Source organism: Pinus tabuliformis, chromosome 6, assembly GCF_031772625.1.
Source record: "Pinus tabuliformis cultivar Carrire ecotype Pingquan chromosome 6, CPIR1, whole genome shotgun sequence".
Lineage (NCBI taxonomy): Eukaryota > Viridiplantae > Streptophyta > Pinopsida > Pinales > Pinaceae > Pinus > Pinus tabuliformis.
Genome location: NC_142292.1, coordinates 519,002,052 through 519,020,565, shown reverse-complemented (window position 1 = coordinate 519,020,565; position 18,514 = coordinate 519,002,052). Strand labels below are relative to the sequence as shown.

The 18,514-nt window shown below is 36.3% G+C and overlaps 1 protein-coding gene and 2 pseudogenes across 1 annotated transcript; 1 reads left to right on the top strand and 2 right to left on the bottom strand.

Annotated features, from left to right (window-relative positions):
* The first annotated feature begins 224 nt into the window (after nucleotides 1–224).
* LOC149259584 (uncharacterized) lies at nucleotides 225–1,079 on the top strand. Its single transcript, XM_089454576.1, has one exon. It carries the CDS (start codon nucleotides 225–227, stop codon nucleotides 1,077–1,079), a length of 855 nt encoding a protein of 284 aa, XP_089310702.1.
* A 4,248-nt stretch (nucleotides 1,080–5,327) lies between these two features.
* Nucleotides 5,328–14,088, bottom strand: LOC149259583 (uncharacterized; annotated as a pseudogene).
* A 522-nt stretch (nucleotides 14,089–14,610) lies between these two features.
* LOC149259582 (uncharacterized) lies at nucleotides 14,611–16,298 on the bottom strand (annotated as a pseudogene).
* Between the last annotated feature and the right edge of the window lie 2,216 nt (nucleotides 16,299–18,514).

Sequence of the window (18,514 nt, the reverse complement as noted above, 5' to 3'; positions counted from 1 at the left end):
ACTAAGAAGAAGAAATTTTCATGGTCCATCTATGTCTCAATTGCAATCAAAATGAGGAAACTCTCCAACACCTCCTGGACACCTTCCCCCTAGCCAATCAGCTATGGGAAAAGGTAAGCTTTAGATGTCAAAAAAGATGCAGAATAGAAAACGACATAACCAACTCCTTAAGACAATGGCCGCAAAATCCTTATAAGAGAGAGCTTCTCAACTATCTGTGGAACATGATCCCTGGACTCATCTTATGGGGTATATGGAAGGAAAGGAATAAGCGTATATTCAAAAATCAGTGCTCTACGATCGAAGACATATGGAACAGGCTCTGCGGGAACCTCAACGAGACGTTGCTGCTCCACTCTTGGACCCAGGAGGATCTTCCATCTATAGACATCGAGAAAGGCATTCTAAGCAACTGGCAACTGCACCTACCTCAGGATCTACACAAGATCAACCCCTCCAAAAGCGGCAGTACAATCAAAGGCACTTGGACCGCTCCCCCTAAGCATTCTTATAAGCTCAATTTCGATGGTGCCTCCAAAGGCAACCCTAGAATGGCTGGTTTTGGAGGTATTTTGAGGAATTATGAAGGCACCCCCCTACAGATATACTTCGGAAACCTGGGTTGGGACACCAACAACTCAGCTAAGATTGAGGGCCTATGGCAAGGGCTCCTTCTCGCATGGAATCTCAACCTCCAACCCTTGATAGTGGAAGGAGACTCTAAGATTCTCATAAACATGGCCAAGCGCCTGCAGAATGGCTCACAAGAAAAAAAAATCACAGATAGCTGGAGGCTCGCAGCCAGACTAGAAGCCATCGAACAAGCTCTCTGCAGCAACAGGGTCATCACCTTCAATCACACAAAAAGAGAGGGCAACAAGGTTGCAGACCTCCTAGCTAACATAGGAGCAGATAATGAACATACTCTCCTTACAGGAACCACGACTATTATACCAAATAATGCCCAGGCTCAGGACTTCGCTAGGCTGGTCCAAAGAGATGCTGCTTCCCCGGATGCGGGTGACACTACGGATAAAGGCGAGGAGCCACATGGAAGCCATGTGCTGCCTCAAGCCTAAGACAGGCATTCAATGCGAAACGCCGCCAAGGAATATAAGCGTGGGTTCTCATGGAAGGCAATTCAATGCACTGTCCGGGGTTCAGGTGCGATCACAACGTGCAGTTATGGCATGCAGAGTTTGAGGAAGAGATGAAGAGCTTAAGAAAGGTGAGGGGGTGGATTGCAATGTGTTGGTTTGCGCTTAGAATCTGGAGTTTGGTCTATGGTTTACGGAGTGTGCATCTGCTTGGTCTATGGTTCACGGAGCAACCGCTCATGCCAATCCTCTGTCAACTGAATGCTGTAACAAGATTGAAAGGCTGGGTGGAGGGCGCTTCAATTCCTCCAATTCCTCTTATTCTGCTCTGTTCTTTCCCCCTGTTACTTCTGCAAAAATGGTCAGGCCTCGACAGCGCCTGCTCATCCGTCGAGGCTCTAGCCGAGGTGGGTCTTTTCGTCCCTCAGGTTCAAATCCCCAATCCCGCTGCTGTCGATGCCTTTTCCATCGAGTTGCAGAAGCCAATCCCATCCAATCAAGCCAATTCATGGACTCTAGAAGCCTAGATTCGGACTCGGCACCTCTACCTGCTTTTGGCACTGCCATCTTCTCCTTCAGCATCTCCCAGGAAAAATCCCGCATCAACGCCCACGTCTCGGTCCTTTTCCTTGAAGAACCTCAGGATGAGGGCGAGGAAATCCCTAGCAAGAAGAAGCACCAGGCAGGGAGCTCAAAGGACGTCGAGGAACCGCCAGAGGCAGCCCTAGAGCATGCCGTCAACCCACCTCAGACTCAGGCAGCGCTTTCTCCCTCGGGGGACAAGAAAGAATCGGATCCTCTCCCTGAAGGATACGGCTGGTGCAGGATCATCGAGGAGAAGTCGGACGATTAGCCATCCTTTCGCTCAGCAACACTCGCTCAGGCGCTGCTCAGGTCCACCCATGATTCTCTATGTTTGTTATATTGGCCTACTGTATGTTTTTGCTGTGTATGTTTGGTTCGAAAGAAATCTTGTTGAAGGCTTTTTGATGCCCCTGCGTGGGATCCTGATGAAGGTTTTTTTTGAGCCCCTGCGCGGGTTGTTAATTTTTGTTCTGGTAGCACCTCTGTGGTTTAAAGCCCCTGCGCGGGCGGTTTGTCTCAGTTGCGGTGCCCCTCAGTGGGCTGCTCTCTCTGATAACTTTCAGTCCAAAGTGCCATCCGTGGCCTTTGGCAGTATGACTCAGTGATTGTAAATGTTTTTCCTGTTCATGTATATAATAGAATAGTATAGTTTTAACGAGAAAAAAAAATAATAATATTAATAATAATAATAATAATAATAATAATATTATTATTATTATTATTATTATTATAATATTATTATTTTTATAATGATCTTATTATTATAATATTATTATTATTCTTATAATAATAATAATAATAATATTATTATTATTATTATATTTAAATTAATAAAACGAGTTAGATTTTTCTGATTAGGGGAAGCCAACTTCCACTAATCTCCATACCATTGTCTCTGTTGAGATTATGCGGGTGTTTGAATTGAAAGTCTTTGTCCCTAGTCCTACGCACAGGTTTGAGGTGCCAAACCATAGGTCTGAATTACAACAAAAGACATAGCTCTGAATTATAGAGTTACACAATATGTCATAGAGAGATCCAAAATAGATTTGTCCAACAAAAATTATCTTCAATTTTCATCCTCCTTCTTCTTTAGTACCTCAAATCCGAATTAACTTTACTCTGTACTTGACTGAATTGTTTTTGTGTCTTGGAATAATGAACACAACTTTATATTTATAGTAGTTCAACCATAGTTTGAAGGGACAAAACTATTGAAGGAGTGCGTCTTCTCATGTGATCTTACTTAATTCGGCTACCAGACTTTGGTTAATTTTAACATATGTGATTTCCAAAAATTAATATCTTTATAATGACTGGGAGTTAGGAGACAAGTTTATGCTCATTGGAAAGAGTAAAATGTCCTCTAAGATTTGGTAAGGGAGTCACTGATAGATGATATATATAATTTCAAATGATGTTCAATTATGTAACAGACTTTAGGGATTTATGTGAAATGTTTAGGGTAAGATTTTAATGGAAAATAGGAATAGGAATAAATTAGGGAATAAGGACTAGAGTTAGGGGTTTTCATATAAATTCTTTATCCATTGTCTTGTTAAGGAAACTTCCATGCTAGGGCTCCTTCTAGGATTAAGAAATTTTATCCTTTAGGTCTTCAAGTTTATGCAAGATGAGGGTTCCTTCACATGTGTTCTTCATTTATAAGGATTAGGGCATCTTCAAAAAAGCTAGGGCATCATATATCAAGCATTAGTTCTAGGGATTGCATCAAGAATTTAGGGCTAGGGCTTTATGATGAACATTAGGCATCAATAATCTAGAGCTATCCATTGTTTAGATAGAGCTAGGGTTAGGGTATCATGAACATATGCACATAGGAATTTCTCCTAGGGTTTGCATAAAGAGAGTCTTCAATGAGGTTAGGGAAACATCACAAAAGGGTTATTCATCCATCACAAGGGTTAGGAAATTTTCCATCTCCAACAAAGCCATATTGACATCAATGACAACTTTGACCAACAATATTAGCAAAATCCTTATAAACAATTCCTTTTTTTTTAACCCAACTTTCAAGGGCTTGATGATATGGAACAACAAGAGCCACATAGTGATTATGGAATGGATCAGCATACAAAATGATATTGTCCAAATAATGTCACACTGCCAGAGTTGCTTCCACTTGCACAAGGGAAACGTCTTGGGATGTGGCAGCTAAAAAAAAACTAGACGACTTACAGAGTTGAAATATTTTGGTAAGAATCATCAATACCTTGCCCAAAGAGACATATTCCCCATGTTGAAGCTTAACATACATTGTTGATCTAGCACACCACACCTTAAATAATATATATGTTTGGTAACACCTTTTTCACATTTGAAAATAATCCCTTTGTCTTGACTTCTTTAATAGTAAAGCTTATGAATAACTCTATAGTTTTGCTACAATAAAATACCTCTAATTACTTATACAGGTATGTCCTATTGATAGTCTTTGACCAAAGCATGTTTCAATCGTAGTCCATAATGTTAATATAATCAAAGCTACTAAAATAATATATTATTGAACCTTTTTTCCACGGAAAGTCTCACACTGAAACCCAAGGTGTGATTCCCCAGATTCTATCACATTTCTATCAAACCCATTAGCAAAGAATAGCACACCTCATCCAGTGGGGATTCAAACTAGGTATATTCTAACTTTGAGTTAGCCATATATTCAGAAGAATTGGTAACAATAGTTGAACGAAACCCTTGAATTTATTGTTTATTTACAAGAATGAAACATGTCAAATTTGTTCGACATTCTAAACTCGAACTATATTTTAGCTTTGCATGAGACATTAAAGTAATATGAACTATCACAGAGAATAAAAATTGTTAAAAAAACATAATGATATCACTTAAAATCCAATATTTTTGTATACTACAAATGAATATACTTCAGGAAAGTTCTGCAAGTATCCACCACATCAAAGTTTATGACAAAATCTTCCTTTAATCAAAGACACCAAAAAATTAAGAAATGAAAATCTAAACATATTTAAGCTTGATGTAAAACAACCAAAGACTTGATAGTTTAAAAAAAAGATATACATCCATAATAATTTACGATGCTTATCCCAACATTCTATACTTTCTACCACACAAACAAATTGCAAAACAAACCCAAACATGTAACGCTTTCTACCACGCAAACAAATTGCAAAACAAACCCAAAAATGTAAGTTATTGCAGTGGAAAACTGTATTAAATTTCAATTATGAGAAATGAATAGTTTTCAATACCAAAGACAAGAAGGACAAGTTGAAAATCACAAAGACCAAGCCACTTAACAAATATTTGACTTTCGAATCAAGAGGCAAGTAAGAACATAAATTTATGAATACAATTATTCACTGGGATAAGAAATCATGTGTTGACCAAATGATAGATACAATTGCAACAAATTCCAGGAATTGTATTAAATATCAATTATGAGATATGAAGAGTTTTCAATACCAAGGACAACAAGAATAAGTTAATAGTCACCAAGTACAACCCACCTAACAAATATTTGAATTTGGAATAGGGAGGCAAGTGAAAATATAAATTTGTGATTACATTCCTTCACTCTGAAAATAAATTATGTGCTAACAAAATAATAGATACAATTGCAACAAATTCCAGGAACTTATATTTTCCTTAAGTTGTGTTATTTAGCGTAGCTGACCATTTTTTTGATGATTTTCTATAAGAATAAAGTACTCTTCCCATCTGAAATCCAGTGGAATAAAATATCAATATGTAATAAGCTACCCCAAGTCATAATAGAAATATGAACAATATGTTATTGGAATTAAAATATGATGCGGGAGCATGTGACTCAGAGGGGAGAAATCTTCCAAATTATTCCAAAAATCCAAAAAAATCTACAGGCAAGGGAGTGGGGTCCTTTGGCCTGCAATTTCTATGCTTTCTTAGTTAAAAATAGAATAAATACTATTAATAAATCATGCTATTTGTAACAGAGCTTTTCAAACTTTAAATCATCCTATAAAGCATGCTTTTCTTTGTATCGGATAAGGACCGAGAGGGCCTATCCTTAGTTATAAATAAAGAGGCAGCAAAGCTCTCATTAGACAGAGGAGAGGGCGAGTGCCATAGTATTATTTTGAAAATTTGTTCTCTCAGCGTCTCTTATTAATGACTCTGTAGTATGCATACACAGATTATTGGATAGTGCGACGGTGTTGAAGAGTTTCCATTTCCACACGCTGCAAATGATGTGTATTAATCATTGAAATTATTTTCCTTTCGTTTTATGTTATACAGGCTTTGAATTTCAATTGCGCATATGTCTCTGTTATCCTAAGAACCCTTGCAATTTTCCATTTAACGGCTGTAGCGATTGAAAACTTATAACTGTAAGTTCTCATTGTCTCGGTCCAAGACCATATCGGCGTTGGGAGATCATTTGAAACTGTTAGTCGTGTGTTCAATTTACAAAGCCTTTCGGTGCGAAGGGAGTATAGCGCAACAGGTCGAGTTCTGGATCAGGAGCCGAAATAATATAACCCACGATATATACATGTCGCTGAGTCCGTCAATTCGGAGGCGGGGAAGTTGGTAATTGCATCGACCGGCGAAAAGAGGAACTGGCGACATATTAAGGGCTGTGTATAAGTGTATCGGTTCCGGAGGAAAAAAAGATCATTGTTTAGGCGATGCAATATATATATATATATATATATATATATATATATATATATATATATATATATATATATATATATATATATATATATATATATATATATATATATTTAAGTCCACCAAAAGGGATATTTCTTTTAAGAATTCCCAAAAGCCACTGTTTGATAATAAAGCATGACCGTGGAGTTTTTTTTAAGGAATGAAATATCAGTTTAATGACTGATGCGCCCAGAGAAGAAGAAAGGGAAATTGATCAAGACATTGAAGAGCTTGCTGGTAGAATAGAGAAATTGTCTCTAACGCCTGCACCCTCGCCATCATTAGTGGTATCAGAGCCATCAACTAACATTGAATTGAATCTCAGGAACAGAAGAAGGATGGCTTTCAGAGTTGGAAGAGGACGAGGACGTGGTGGAAGAGGACGACCTGCTGCAAATGCTAAACTAATGGAAACAGTAGAAGAGCTGCGAGCTAGAGTGGATGCATTAACTTCAGATAGAAATATAGATGATGGAGATGTCAGTGAGCCCGAAATTGAAGATGCTGAAGAGGAAGAAGCTGTACAGGTTACTCCTGAGATGAGGTTCTTTAAGTCAGTGTTAAAATCCACAGCCAGGCCATGGAACCAGTTAGTACCAGTATACCAAGGAGGACTGAATCCAGAAGAATTGATCGACTAGATTAACAGTATGGAGAAATTCTTCGATTACGAAGAAACAGAAAATGAGAAGAAAGTAAAGTTTGCTGTCACCAAGTTAAAATGCCATGCAACACTCTGGTGGGATGGTGTGCAGGCGGAAAGGAAGAGACTTGGTAAGCAGCCAATCAAGAACTAGAGCTGAATGTTCGCAAAGTTAAGAGGTAAGTTCTTGCCAAGTAATTATCAGCAAACATTGTTCAGACAAATGCAAAATCTTAGACAGAGAGCTTTAACAGTAAAAGAGTATACAGAAGAGTTTTATAAAGTGAGCATAAGAGCTAGAGAAGCCCAAGGCACAGATGAGAAGGTAGCTAGATATATGAATGGCCTCGGGATGGACATCCAGGATGAGATAAGTCTTTTGTCTCCTAAAACAGTAGAGGAAGCTTATCAGATAGCACTAAAAGCTGAAGAAAAACTCATAAGGAAGCAGTCTGCCAAAGGGAGAGGGACTTTCAGAGGAAAAGGAAGTCAAGGTGGTAGAGGAAGATCTACAACACCTAGAGATGGAGCTAGCAGTAGCTCAACCCAGCATGCACCCAGAGAAGGTGATGCAAGAGGAAGAGGGAGTTTTTCCAGAGGAAGAGGAGGCAGAGGAAGAGGCAGAGAAATAAGATGTTACAGATGTAACAAGCTGGGACACAGAGCTTTTGAATGCCCAAAGAATGCAGACATAAAGCAGAGGAATGCAATTGTTGCTCCAGCTGAAGAAGAAGCACCAGCGACACCAGTAGCAGAAGAAGAAAACACACCAGAAAGAGGAGAATCTCTGGTGGTTAATAAAGTCTTACTTAAGCCAATGAAGGAGGTGGCTGCTGAACTGCCACAAAGGAAAACTTTATTTAGGACAGTGTGCAAAGTCCAAGGGAAATGTTGCCAGATGATCATTGATAGTGGCAGCACTGATAATTTGGTCTCTATAGAGGTAATGGAGAAATTGAAGCTGAAGACAATGAAGCACCCAACACCTTATAAGGTGTCATGGTTACAAAAGGGACACCAACTGTTGGTAAGTGAACAATGTGAAGTGGAATTTCAAGTGGGCAAGTACAAAGATAAAATTGTTTGTGATGTGATGCCTATGGATATGTGTCACATATTGCTTGGAAGGCCTTGGTAATATGATAGAGGAGCCATACATGACGGGAAGAGAAACACCTACAAGTTTGGAAAGGATGGTGTTAATCATACGTTGTTGCCTTTGCAAGAAGAAGACGTACCGGGATAGAGGACTGATCCAAAAACTCTGTTACTTGGAGGAAAGGAGTACTTGAAGCATATTGAAGAAAATGAGGTAAATTTTGCTGTAATTTGCAAGCCCAAGGTAATATTGACTTCTACTAAAATTTCTGAATTACCCATTGAAATTCAAGAAATGCTGGAGAATTATTATGATATTATTGTTGATGATTTGCCTAATGAATTACTGCCAATTCGGAAAATCAGTCATCATATAGACTTGATTCCTGGAGAAAGCCTACCTAACAAAGCAACATATATAATGACTCCTGCAGAAAATGAAGAAGTTAAGAAACAGGTGCAAGAATTGCTTGACAAGGGGTTGATCAAAGAAATCCTGAGTCCTTGTGCAGTGCCAACAGTGCTGAGCCCGAAGAAAGATGGAGGATGGAGAATGTGTACAGATTCAAGAGCCATCATTAAGATTACAATCAGGTACAGATTTCCATTACCCAGAATTGAAGATTTAATGGATTGCTTGTCTGGCGCAAAATATTTTTCAAAGTTAGATCTTAAAAGTGGCTATCATCAGATAAGAATAAGATAAGGGGATGAATGGAAAACCGCTTTTAAGACCAATGAAGGATTATATGAGTGGAGAGTGATGCCTTTTAGGTTGTCCAATGCACCAAGTACATTCATGAGGCTGATGAATGAAGTTCTTAAAGGATTCATTGGTAAATTTGTAATCGTATATATGGATGATATATTAGTCTATAGCAGATCCAAGGAGGAACACTTGAGGCATTTAAATTATGTTTTACAAAAGCTGCAGCAAGAAAAACTATTTTTGAATCTGAAGAAGTGTTTATTTATGAAAGAGGAGTTGGTGTACTTGGGATTTGTTATCTCAGCTGAAGGATTGAAGATGGATCCAGAAAAGATTAAAGCAATTGTGGAGTGGCCTTCACCCAAGAGTATGTTTGAGGTAAGGAGTTTTCATGGTCTTGCTAGTTTTTACAGAAAATTCATTAAGCATTTTAGTAATATTAATGCACCTATTGTTGAGACCATAAAGAAAGATAAACAGCCATTTAAATGGGCTGCTGAAGCAAAGAGAAATTTTCAGCTGCTAAAGAAGAAAATAACTGAAAATCATGTTTTGGTTCTTCTTGATTTAACAAAACTTTTCAAGTTAAGTGTGATGCCAACGCAGAAGCAATTGGAGGAGTTTTAAGCCAAGAAGATAGACCAATATCTTATTTCAGTGAAAAGCTAAATGATGCAAAAAGGAAGTATTCTTCTTATGATAAGGAGTTTTACGCAGTTGTGCAGGCACTAAAGAAGTGGAGGCATTATTTAATGTCGAAAGAATTTATTCTTTATTCAGATAACCATGCATTGCATTTTATAATGCAACAGCCAAAACTTAGCCAGAGACATGCTAAATGGGTAGAGTATCTTCAAGGCTTCCATTTTGTGTTGAATCATGTAACTGGACAGTCAAACAAAGTCGTAGATGCCTTAAGTAGGAGAAGTGTATTGCTACAAGAAAGTCAAATCCAAGTGTTGGGGTTTGATTTTCTTAAAGAATTATACGAGACCGATTCAGATTTTAAAGATGCATTTGAGGCTTGCAAGAATCCTGTTTTGGCAGACAGGAGCAAGTGGCTGGATTACTTTATACAAGATGGACTGTTATTTAAGAAAAATCAGCTGTGCATACCAAACTGTTCAATGAGAGAGAATTTAATCAAAGAGAAGCATAGTGGAGGACTTGTGGGACTCTTTGGTAGAGAGAAGACCTTTGAACAGCTCAACAGATTTTACTTCTGGCCGAAAATGAAATCTGAAGTAGAGAAGTATGTAAGAAATTGTAAAGTCTACTAGTATGCAAAAGGAAGGAGCCAGAACACAGGGTTGTATATTCCATTGCCAATTCCAGATAGGCCTTGGGATATGGTAAGTATGGATTTTGTGCTAGGACTACGAAAGACTCCAAGAGGCTATGATTCAATTTTTGTTGTAGTGGACAGATTTTCAAAAATGGCACACTTTATTCCATGTTATAAAACTAGTGATGCTTCTCACATTGCTAACTTGTTTTTAAAGAAATTGTAAGATTACATGGATTGCCCAAAAGCATTGTTTCAGACAGAGATTCAAAGTTCGTTGGAAATTTATGGAGAACACTATGGAAGAAGCTGGGAACTAATTTAAGTTTCAGTTCTGCCTATCATCCACAAACTGATGGACATACTGAAGTTGTGAACAGAAGTTTAGGCAATCTTTTGAGGAGCTTTACTGCAGAACAACCAAAGCAATGGGATCAAGTGTTACCAAAAGTTGAATATGCATATAATGACTCACCAAACAGGAGCACAGGACAGAGCCCATTCCATATTGTTTATGGAATGCACCTAAGGGGAATATCTGAATTAAGGAATTTGGGAAAAGAAGAAATAAGAAGTGCAGAAGGTGAAGACTTTTCTTCAATACTGCAGGCGATACATGAACAGGTGAAACAACAGCTACAAGATAGAAACATTCAATATAAAACCAGAGCAGACATGAGGAGAAGAGAAATGAACTTTGAAGTTGGAGACTTGGTTTTAGTGCACCTCAGAAGGGAGAGATTTCCAAAGGGAAAGTATAATAAGTTAAAATCCAAGAAAATTGGACCATGCAGGATACTGAGGAAATTCTCTGCAAATGCTTACGAAATTGAATTACCACCTAGTGTGGGAATATCACCAATTTTTAATGTTGCAAACTTGTACAAATATGAAAATGAATCTGCAGATGATACAACACAGGATCAAGAGACTCCGGAGATTGACTGGGTAAAACAGTTACCCACAGCCAAGGATTTACAGCCAGAAAGAATTCTGGATAAGAAATTGTATAGAAAAACAAGGGGACGAGAATATTTCCAGTATCTGATGAAATAGAAGGGACAACCGATCGCTGAAGCTACCTGGGTTACAGAAAACATTCTACAGAAATTGGGCAAGTCTGTAGATGAGCTCATGGCCAGGAGCCCATGAATAATTTTGTCCTCAGGAGTCTGATGCAGGAGCATGTGACTCAGAGGGGAGAAATCTTCCAAATTATTCCAAAAATCCAAAAAAATCTACAAGCAAGGGAGTGGGGTCCTTTAACCTGCAATTTCTATGCTTTCTTAGTTAAAAATAGAATAAATTCTATTAATAAATCATGCTATTTGTAACAGAGCTTTTCAAGCTTTAAATCATCCTCTAAAGCATGCTTTTCTTTGTATCGGATAAGGACCGAGAGGGCCTATCCTTAGTTATAAATAAAGAGGCAGCAAAGCTCTCATCAGACAGAAGAGAGGGCGAATGCCATAGTATTATTTTGAAAATTTGTTCTCTCAACGTCTCTTATTAATGACTCTGTAGTATGCATACACCGATTATTGGATAGTGCGACGGTGTTGAAGAGTTTCCATTTCCACACGCTGCAATGATATGTAGTAATCATTGAAATTATTTTCCTTTCGTTTTATGTTATACAAGCTTTGAATTTCAATTGCGCATATGTCCCTATTATCCTAAGAACCCTTGCAATTTTCCATTTAATGGCTGTAGCGATTGAAAACTTATAACTGTAAGTTCTCATTGTCTCGGTCCAAGACCATATCGGCGTTGGGAGATCATTTGAAACTGTTAGTCGTGTGTTCAATTTACAAAGCCTTTCGGTGCGAAGGGAGTATAATGCAAAAGGTCGAGTTCTGGATCAGGAGCTGAAATAATATAACCCACGATATATACATGTCGCTGAGTCCGTCAATTCGGAGGCGTGGAAGTTGGTAATTGCATCGACCGGCAAAAAACGGAACTGGCGACATATTAAGGGTTGTGTATAAGTGTATCGGTTCCGGAGGAGATTTATATATATATATATATATATATATATATATATATATATATATATATATCTATATATATATATATCGACCGAAACTAGCATAGAGAGCGGAGATGTATAACTATCACCGGTGCGATATATATATCCAAGCCTTTGTACATGGTAACATCCAGCCTATATAACCGTCGCCGATGCAAATGAGGTAGGAAGAACATTCCGTGGGTATATATAACGTGGATATATATATATATATATATATATATATATATATATATATATATATATATATATATATATATATATATATATATGTAAGTCCACCAAAAGGGATATTTTTTTTAAGAATTCCCGAAAGCCACTGTTTGATAATAAAACATGACCGTGGAGTTTTTTTAAGGAATGAAATATCAGTTTAATGACTGATGCACCCAAAGAAGAAGAAAGGGAAATTGATCAAGACATTGAAGAGATTGCTGGTAGAATAGAGAAATTGTCTCTAAAGCCTGCACCCTCGCCATCAAAATATAAACATATTCCAGAGTTAAGATTTAACAACAATGCCAACTTACAAAATTCCTACTAGAAGAATGCATTGACAACAACACTCTCTCTAAAACTTATAAATCTACAACCTTATCTTCTGACAATGTAGATGCGAAACTAAGGCTAAAGTCGATTAGGACTTGTTTCAAAAATGTAATAATTTACTGATATCAAATATTCATTTTCTGATAACATAATTTATTGCAAAGATAGTTAACGTGCCAAACATAAAAGACAATCAAAATTATTATGCGTTATGTACATGGAATCAATTGAGAAGACTTTCCAAGCCACTAAAGACAAGATGTATATGCATTGAGATTGAACAGGTCTAAGGAAACTTATTTTTCTTTTAGAAATCCAAGAAAAATAGGAATTAACAAACTATGCATGTACTTGTGGTTTTCAAACACAAAGATTTACATGTAGTTAAAATGCAGTAAAATTTGTAATTGCATTAAACAATTTTCATAGTTTACAATAAAAAACAAAGCCTACAACCGACCAAGGGTAAGACTTTTCCAATTAATGTATTTGAATTGGAAAAATGCATCATTCAAAATAACTTCATACCAATTGTTTGGAACCTTGATGAATTATCATATTTTATTTTATCAGATCAACATGCACCAAACCTCCATCATGTAAATGTCAAATAGCTCTACTTATTTGTTGAGCAATATCTTTTAATTGTTCCTCTGTAGTTACAAAGAAATCAGGGATATTTCTTGTTTAGTTAAGAGAAACATAAAATTACAGGCATATGGGATTGAAGGAATACCAAGTAAATTGGAGCTAAACCAAATTAAAAATGATTATTCCAAGCTAGTGATGACTATCCTTAAATACAAATTGTAAATCGTATTACATTTTAATATGGCTAGAAAAACATACCATACCACGGAGGTGACCCTGATTGCAAAAACACCTCTTTCATAAATATATCCTCTATATATTCAAATGTAATGGTGTTAAGCCCAAAACCCAGGGCAAAAAGAGTGGGAGTTGCAACTCCAAACTTTCTATCCTTAGCCACGCAATGTGCTTCTGATAATTTTTATAAGGATCCCACTCACAAACAACTTAGGAATAATCTATCTCCTTACAGCCATGAAGTAAATATAGAACAAAACAAACTAATTTGTCTCATACAATAATCCCATAGAGACATTTCAAGATCAAAGTTGAATCCAAAATGGGATGCCTACACTTCTTGGAGAAACACTCTTTAATAATGGCCCTCCTTCCTAGAAAGTTGTATTCAAATAATCTCTACATACAAATAGTTAGACTGTGAAATAGAAAATAATAGATAAATCTCACACCCTAGAAAAACTCAAGGAAACAATAAGACAACCAACTAATTTCACTCATAGCCTTTGCACCGTGCTTCACTAGTTGCCGTGATGGAAACTGATTCTCCTCACATTCAATATCCATGAGTAATTTGTCAACAATATTTTTTGAGACAGTACAAATCACCTTGTTTTGAAGTGTTGGATAGATAATATATATCTAATTTACAAGTGCTAATTTGTATTCATCCTTGAAAACACAATGCACAACTACATGTTATATGGTAAGAAAATGATTAATAAAATGGACATCAAAAGATCATAGATGGGCCTTATTTGTTTGCACATATGTAGGTTTCACAAATGTTTTATCGATATTTATACATATGGAAGTCAAGAATGGAATTACCTAAGAATGTGGTCACTATGAAGAAGAATCTCAACTTTATGCATTGTGCCAAATGATAGATACAATTGCAACAAATTCTAGGAACTGTATTAAATTGCAATTATGAGAAATGAAGAGTTTTCAATACCAAAGACAACAAGGAGAATTTGACAGTCACCAAGTACAATCCACCTAACAAATATTTGAATTTGGAATAAGGAGGCAAGTGAAAACATAAATTCATGAATACATTCCTTGACTGGGATAAGATATTATGTGTTAAGAAAATAATAGATACAATTGCAAAAATTCTGGGAACTTAGATTTACCTTGACCTAGTTTATTCAACATATCTTACCATTGCTTTGATGATTTTCTGTAAGAAGCAAGCACTCTTTCCAACTACAATCGAGTGGAATAAAATATCACTAAGTAATAAGCTACCCCAAGTCATAACAAAAATAAGAACAATAACTTATTGGCATTAAAAGACAAGCATATGCCAGAGTTAAGAGTTAACAACAATGCCAACTTACAACATTCCTACTAGAAGAATTCATTGACAACAACGCTTTCTCTAAAACATATAAATATACATATTTATCTTTTGGCCATTTGTATGAGAAACTAAGGCCAAAATCGATCAGGACCTGTTTCAAAAACATTATAATTTACAAATATCAAATATTGATTTTCCCATAACATCATATATTGCAAAGATATCTTAACATGCTAAACAGAAAATCCATGCCAAATTATTATGCACTATGTACATGGCATCAATTGAGAAGACTTTCCAAGCCACTAAAGACAAGTTGTAAATGCATTGAGATTGAACAAATCTAAGCAAACTTAATTTTTCTTTTCAAAATCCAAGAGAAATAGGAATTTACAAACTATGCATGTCTTTTTCATTTTCAAATACAAGGATTTACATGTAGTTAAAATGAATTAAATTTTGTAATTGCATTAAACAATTTTCATAATTTAGGATAAAAAACAAAGCCTACAACCAACCAAGGGTAAGATTTTTCCAATCAATGTATTTGGGTTGGAAAAAGGCTTCATTCAAAATACCTTCATACCAACTATTTGGAATCTTTATGAGTTATCATATTTGATGTTGTCAGATCACCACGCACTAAAACTCCATCAAGTAAAAGTCCAACAACTCTGCCTATTTGTTGAGAAATATTTGATATTTTTTCCTCTAAAATTACAAAGCAATCAAGGATATTTATTTTTCAGCTAAGACAAACATAAAATTACTGGCATAGGGGATCAAAGGAAGATCAAGTAAATAAAAGTTAAATGAAATTAAAAATGATTATACCAAGCTAACAATGATTATCCTTAAATTCAAACTATAGATCATATTGCTTTTTAATATGACTAGAAAAACATACCATAGCCAAGAAGTGATGATGATTGCAAAAACACCTCTTTCATAGATAGATCCTATTTATATTCAAATGTAAGGGTATGAAGCTCAAAATCTAGGGCAAAAAGAGTGGGAATTGCAACTCCAAGGTTTCTAGCCATAGCCATGCAATGTTCTTCCTAGAATCACATTTTATAAGGATCCCACTCACAACCACCCTAGGCAACATGCAGAATAATCTATCTCATTATAGCCATGAATTAAAGATAGAACATAGACAAACTAATTTTTCTCATACACTAAGCCCATAAAGATGTTTCAATGTCTACGTTGAATCCAAAATGGGATGCATGTAATTATTGGAGAAACACTCTTTAATAATGGCCCTCCTTCCCAGAAAGTTGCATTCAAATATTCTCTGCATACAAACAACTAGACTCTGAAATAGAAAATAATATAGAAAGCCAATGCCCTAGAAAAACTGAAGGAAACAATAAGACAACCAGTTAATTTCAGTCACAGGCTCTACACCCTGCGTTACCAGCTGCCCTTATGGAAACTATTTCTCCTCACATTCAATCTCCATGAGTAATTTGTCTACAATGTTTTGTGAGAAAGTACAATTGACCTTGATTTGAAGTGTTGCATAGATAATAGATATCTAATTTTCAAGTGCTAATTTGTATTAATCCCTACAAGCACAATGAACGACTGCACGTTATATGGTAAGAAAAGGATTAATAAAATGGACATCAAAATATCATTGATGAGCCTTAGTTGTTTGCACATATGCTAGGAACCCTTTTAAATTATTTTGATGATTATGATGCTTGTACAGTTTGTCATCACTTACAGGAAAATGGTTTGTCACATTTGACTTGCGAGGAAGTTGGTTCGATTGTTCAGAGCATTTGTAGAGCTATCCAAATTTATTTATCTTGTTTGATTACAAACTCGAATGTTGATGCTTTAATCATCCCATCTAATCATTATTCTATCTCCAATGACTATCATTCAACTTATCATTTTTCCACCAGCACATCCAATGACAATTACTTTCCATCCTTCGATCTTCATCGTTCAATATCTCACTATTTGGATTTTTGTCTAGTAGTTGAGGCACTTTAGCCTTCGCCGATGGTTATTTCAGGTCCTCACTATCTCGACATTACTGCGGAATATGATCATATTTTTTTTTCACTCATAAGATTCCCATTGTAATCCCCTACCTCTAATTGAAGATTTATCTTTTCAACAATTTCAGGGTTTTCATGAGGATCATCACGAATTTTATGATCCAATCATTGAATGGTCGGAATAGTCGTACCTAGAAAGCTCCATCACAAGTAACAAGTTTTCATATTTCCTCACACTTTCTAAGAAGTTCGGTGCAGATGGGGACACATCCACGAGAAGTTTCCAAGGTTTGTTGAATTATGGTTCTCGTCGAAAGGATAAGAATGTAAATTGGATAGAAATAGAGGGAATGGCATATCTTTCTGCCGACAAGAAATACCTTCAAAGTTTTGTGCAAGTTATTCAAGTTCTTATATTTTCTCTTGCACATTACTTTATATCTGTTTTAACTATTTTTATCTTTGTGATTGTTGTAAAGAACAATTGCGGTGGCTTCACTCGAAATTTCATTATATGTGATCCCGACCTACTAACTGTTAGGTTAGGAGTAGGATTAGATGCATCCTAGTTTTCCCTCTCTTGCACTCATCCCGTGCTTGTTCTCTTTAGTCTCTCTTGTCTTATCTTACTTTTCTCTTGCATTATGCTTTGGTTTAGCTTCTTTTGCTTATGCTTTGGCTTTTCTTTCTTGTTATGTTGTGTATTTTCCTTTTGTTCCATCAATAAGACCTTACATGAAGATTCTTTGTTGGATCAGAAGGGAATGTGGCAAAATAGAAAAGGACATTGTAACACCACAACATTTGGCTGGCACTTTGTCCTTCTTCCTTGTCTTGGTTACATCTTTTCATCAATGATATTCTAATGGAAAATACTATCCTTTCATTAAGAAATCCTTATGTAGAATCGTGTTCTCCATCTCTATTCTAGAAACCTCATGATTACACTTGTGTTTTTATGTTTCGATGTTTTCAAGGTGATCTAATCAAATAAACAAGGACAAGTGGAAAATATAAATGAGAAAACCAATATCAAAGGTATTATATATGTTTATCTGAAGGGACAACCTCTCCTACTTTCAATAAGTCGAGATCCATCTTCGACCCATAAATAAATAAGTGTCGATGCACAGTCCTCTTTAAATAAATATATAAAGGTGAAAGAAATGAAAGGCTTCCTGCGCAGAGAGGTGAAGCAAGACACTTTGTCGGGGTACTCTCCAGGCTCCCTGGAACAAAAGAAATGTTTATGTTCCAATAGTGACTCCGTCAAAGTACTCTCCATCGATACTGGTAGCGGAGCAACACCAGAGATGAAAACTATACTTTGAAATGCAAATCTCATGAACTTCATTACCCTATCTTGATTCAAAACATTGTGTGATCGTTGATATTATGTTTGTGTTTAACTTGAGTAAAGGAATGAAGGGGATTATGTTTATGCATAGGGTAAGTGAGGAATCCATGGTAATCTGAACAATGGATCAATACTTCCTCAAACTAGACCCTGCAAAAAGGAATTGACCGAGGTAGATAAGCTGGAGTTCTACTTCCTTAATTGTAATCTTGCAGAATCAAAAAGAAAAGATCACCCAACAATTTACACCAAAGAAATTCTAGTGCTGGAATGTGAAAGAACGTACTTTTGTAGAAAAATATATGAAAG

Coding starts and splice junctions, on each gene's coding strand:
- LOC149259584 (XM_089454576.1), top strand. CDS start 225: ATGATCCCTGGACTCATCTTATGGGGTATATGGAAGGAAAGGAATAAG.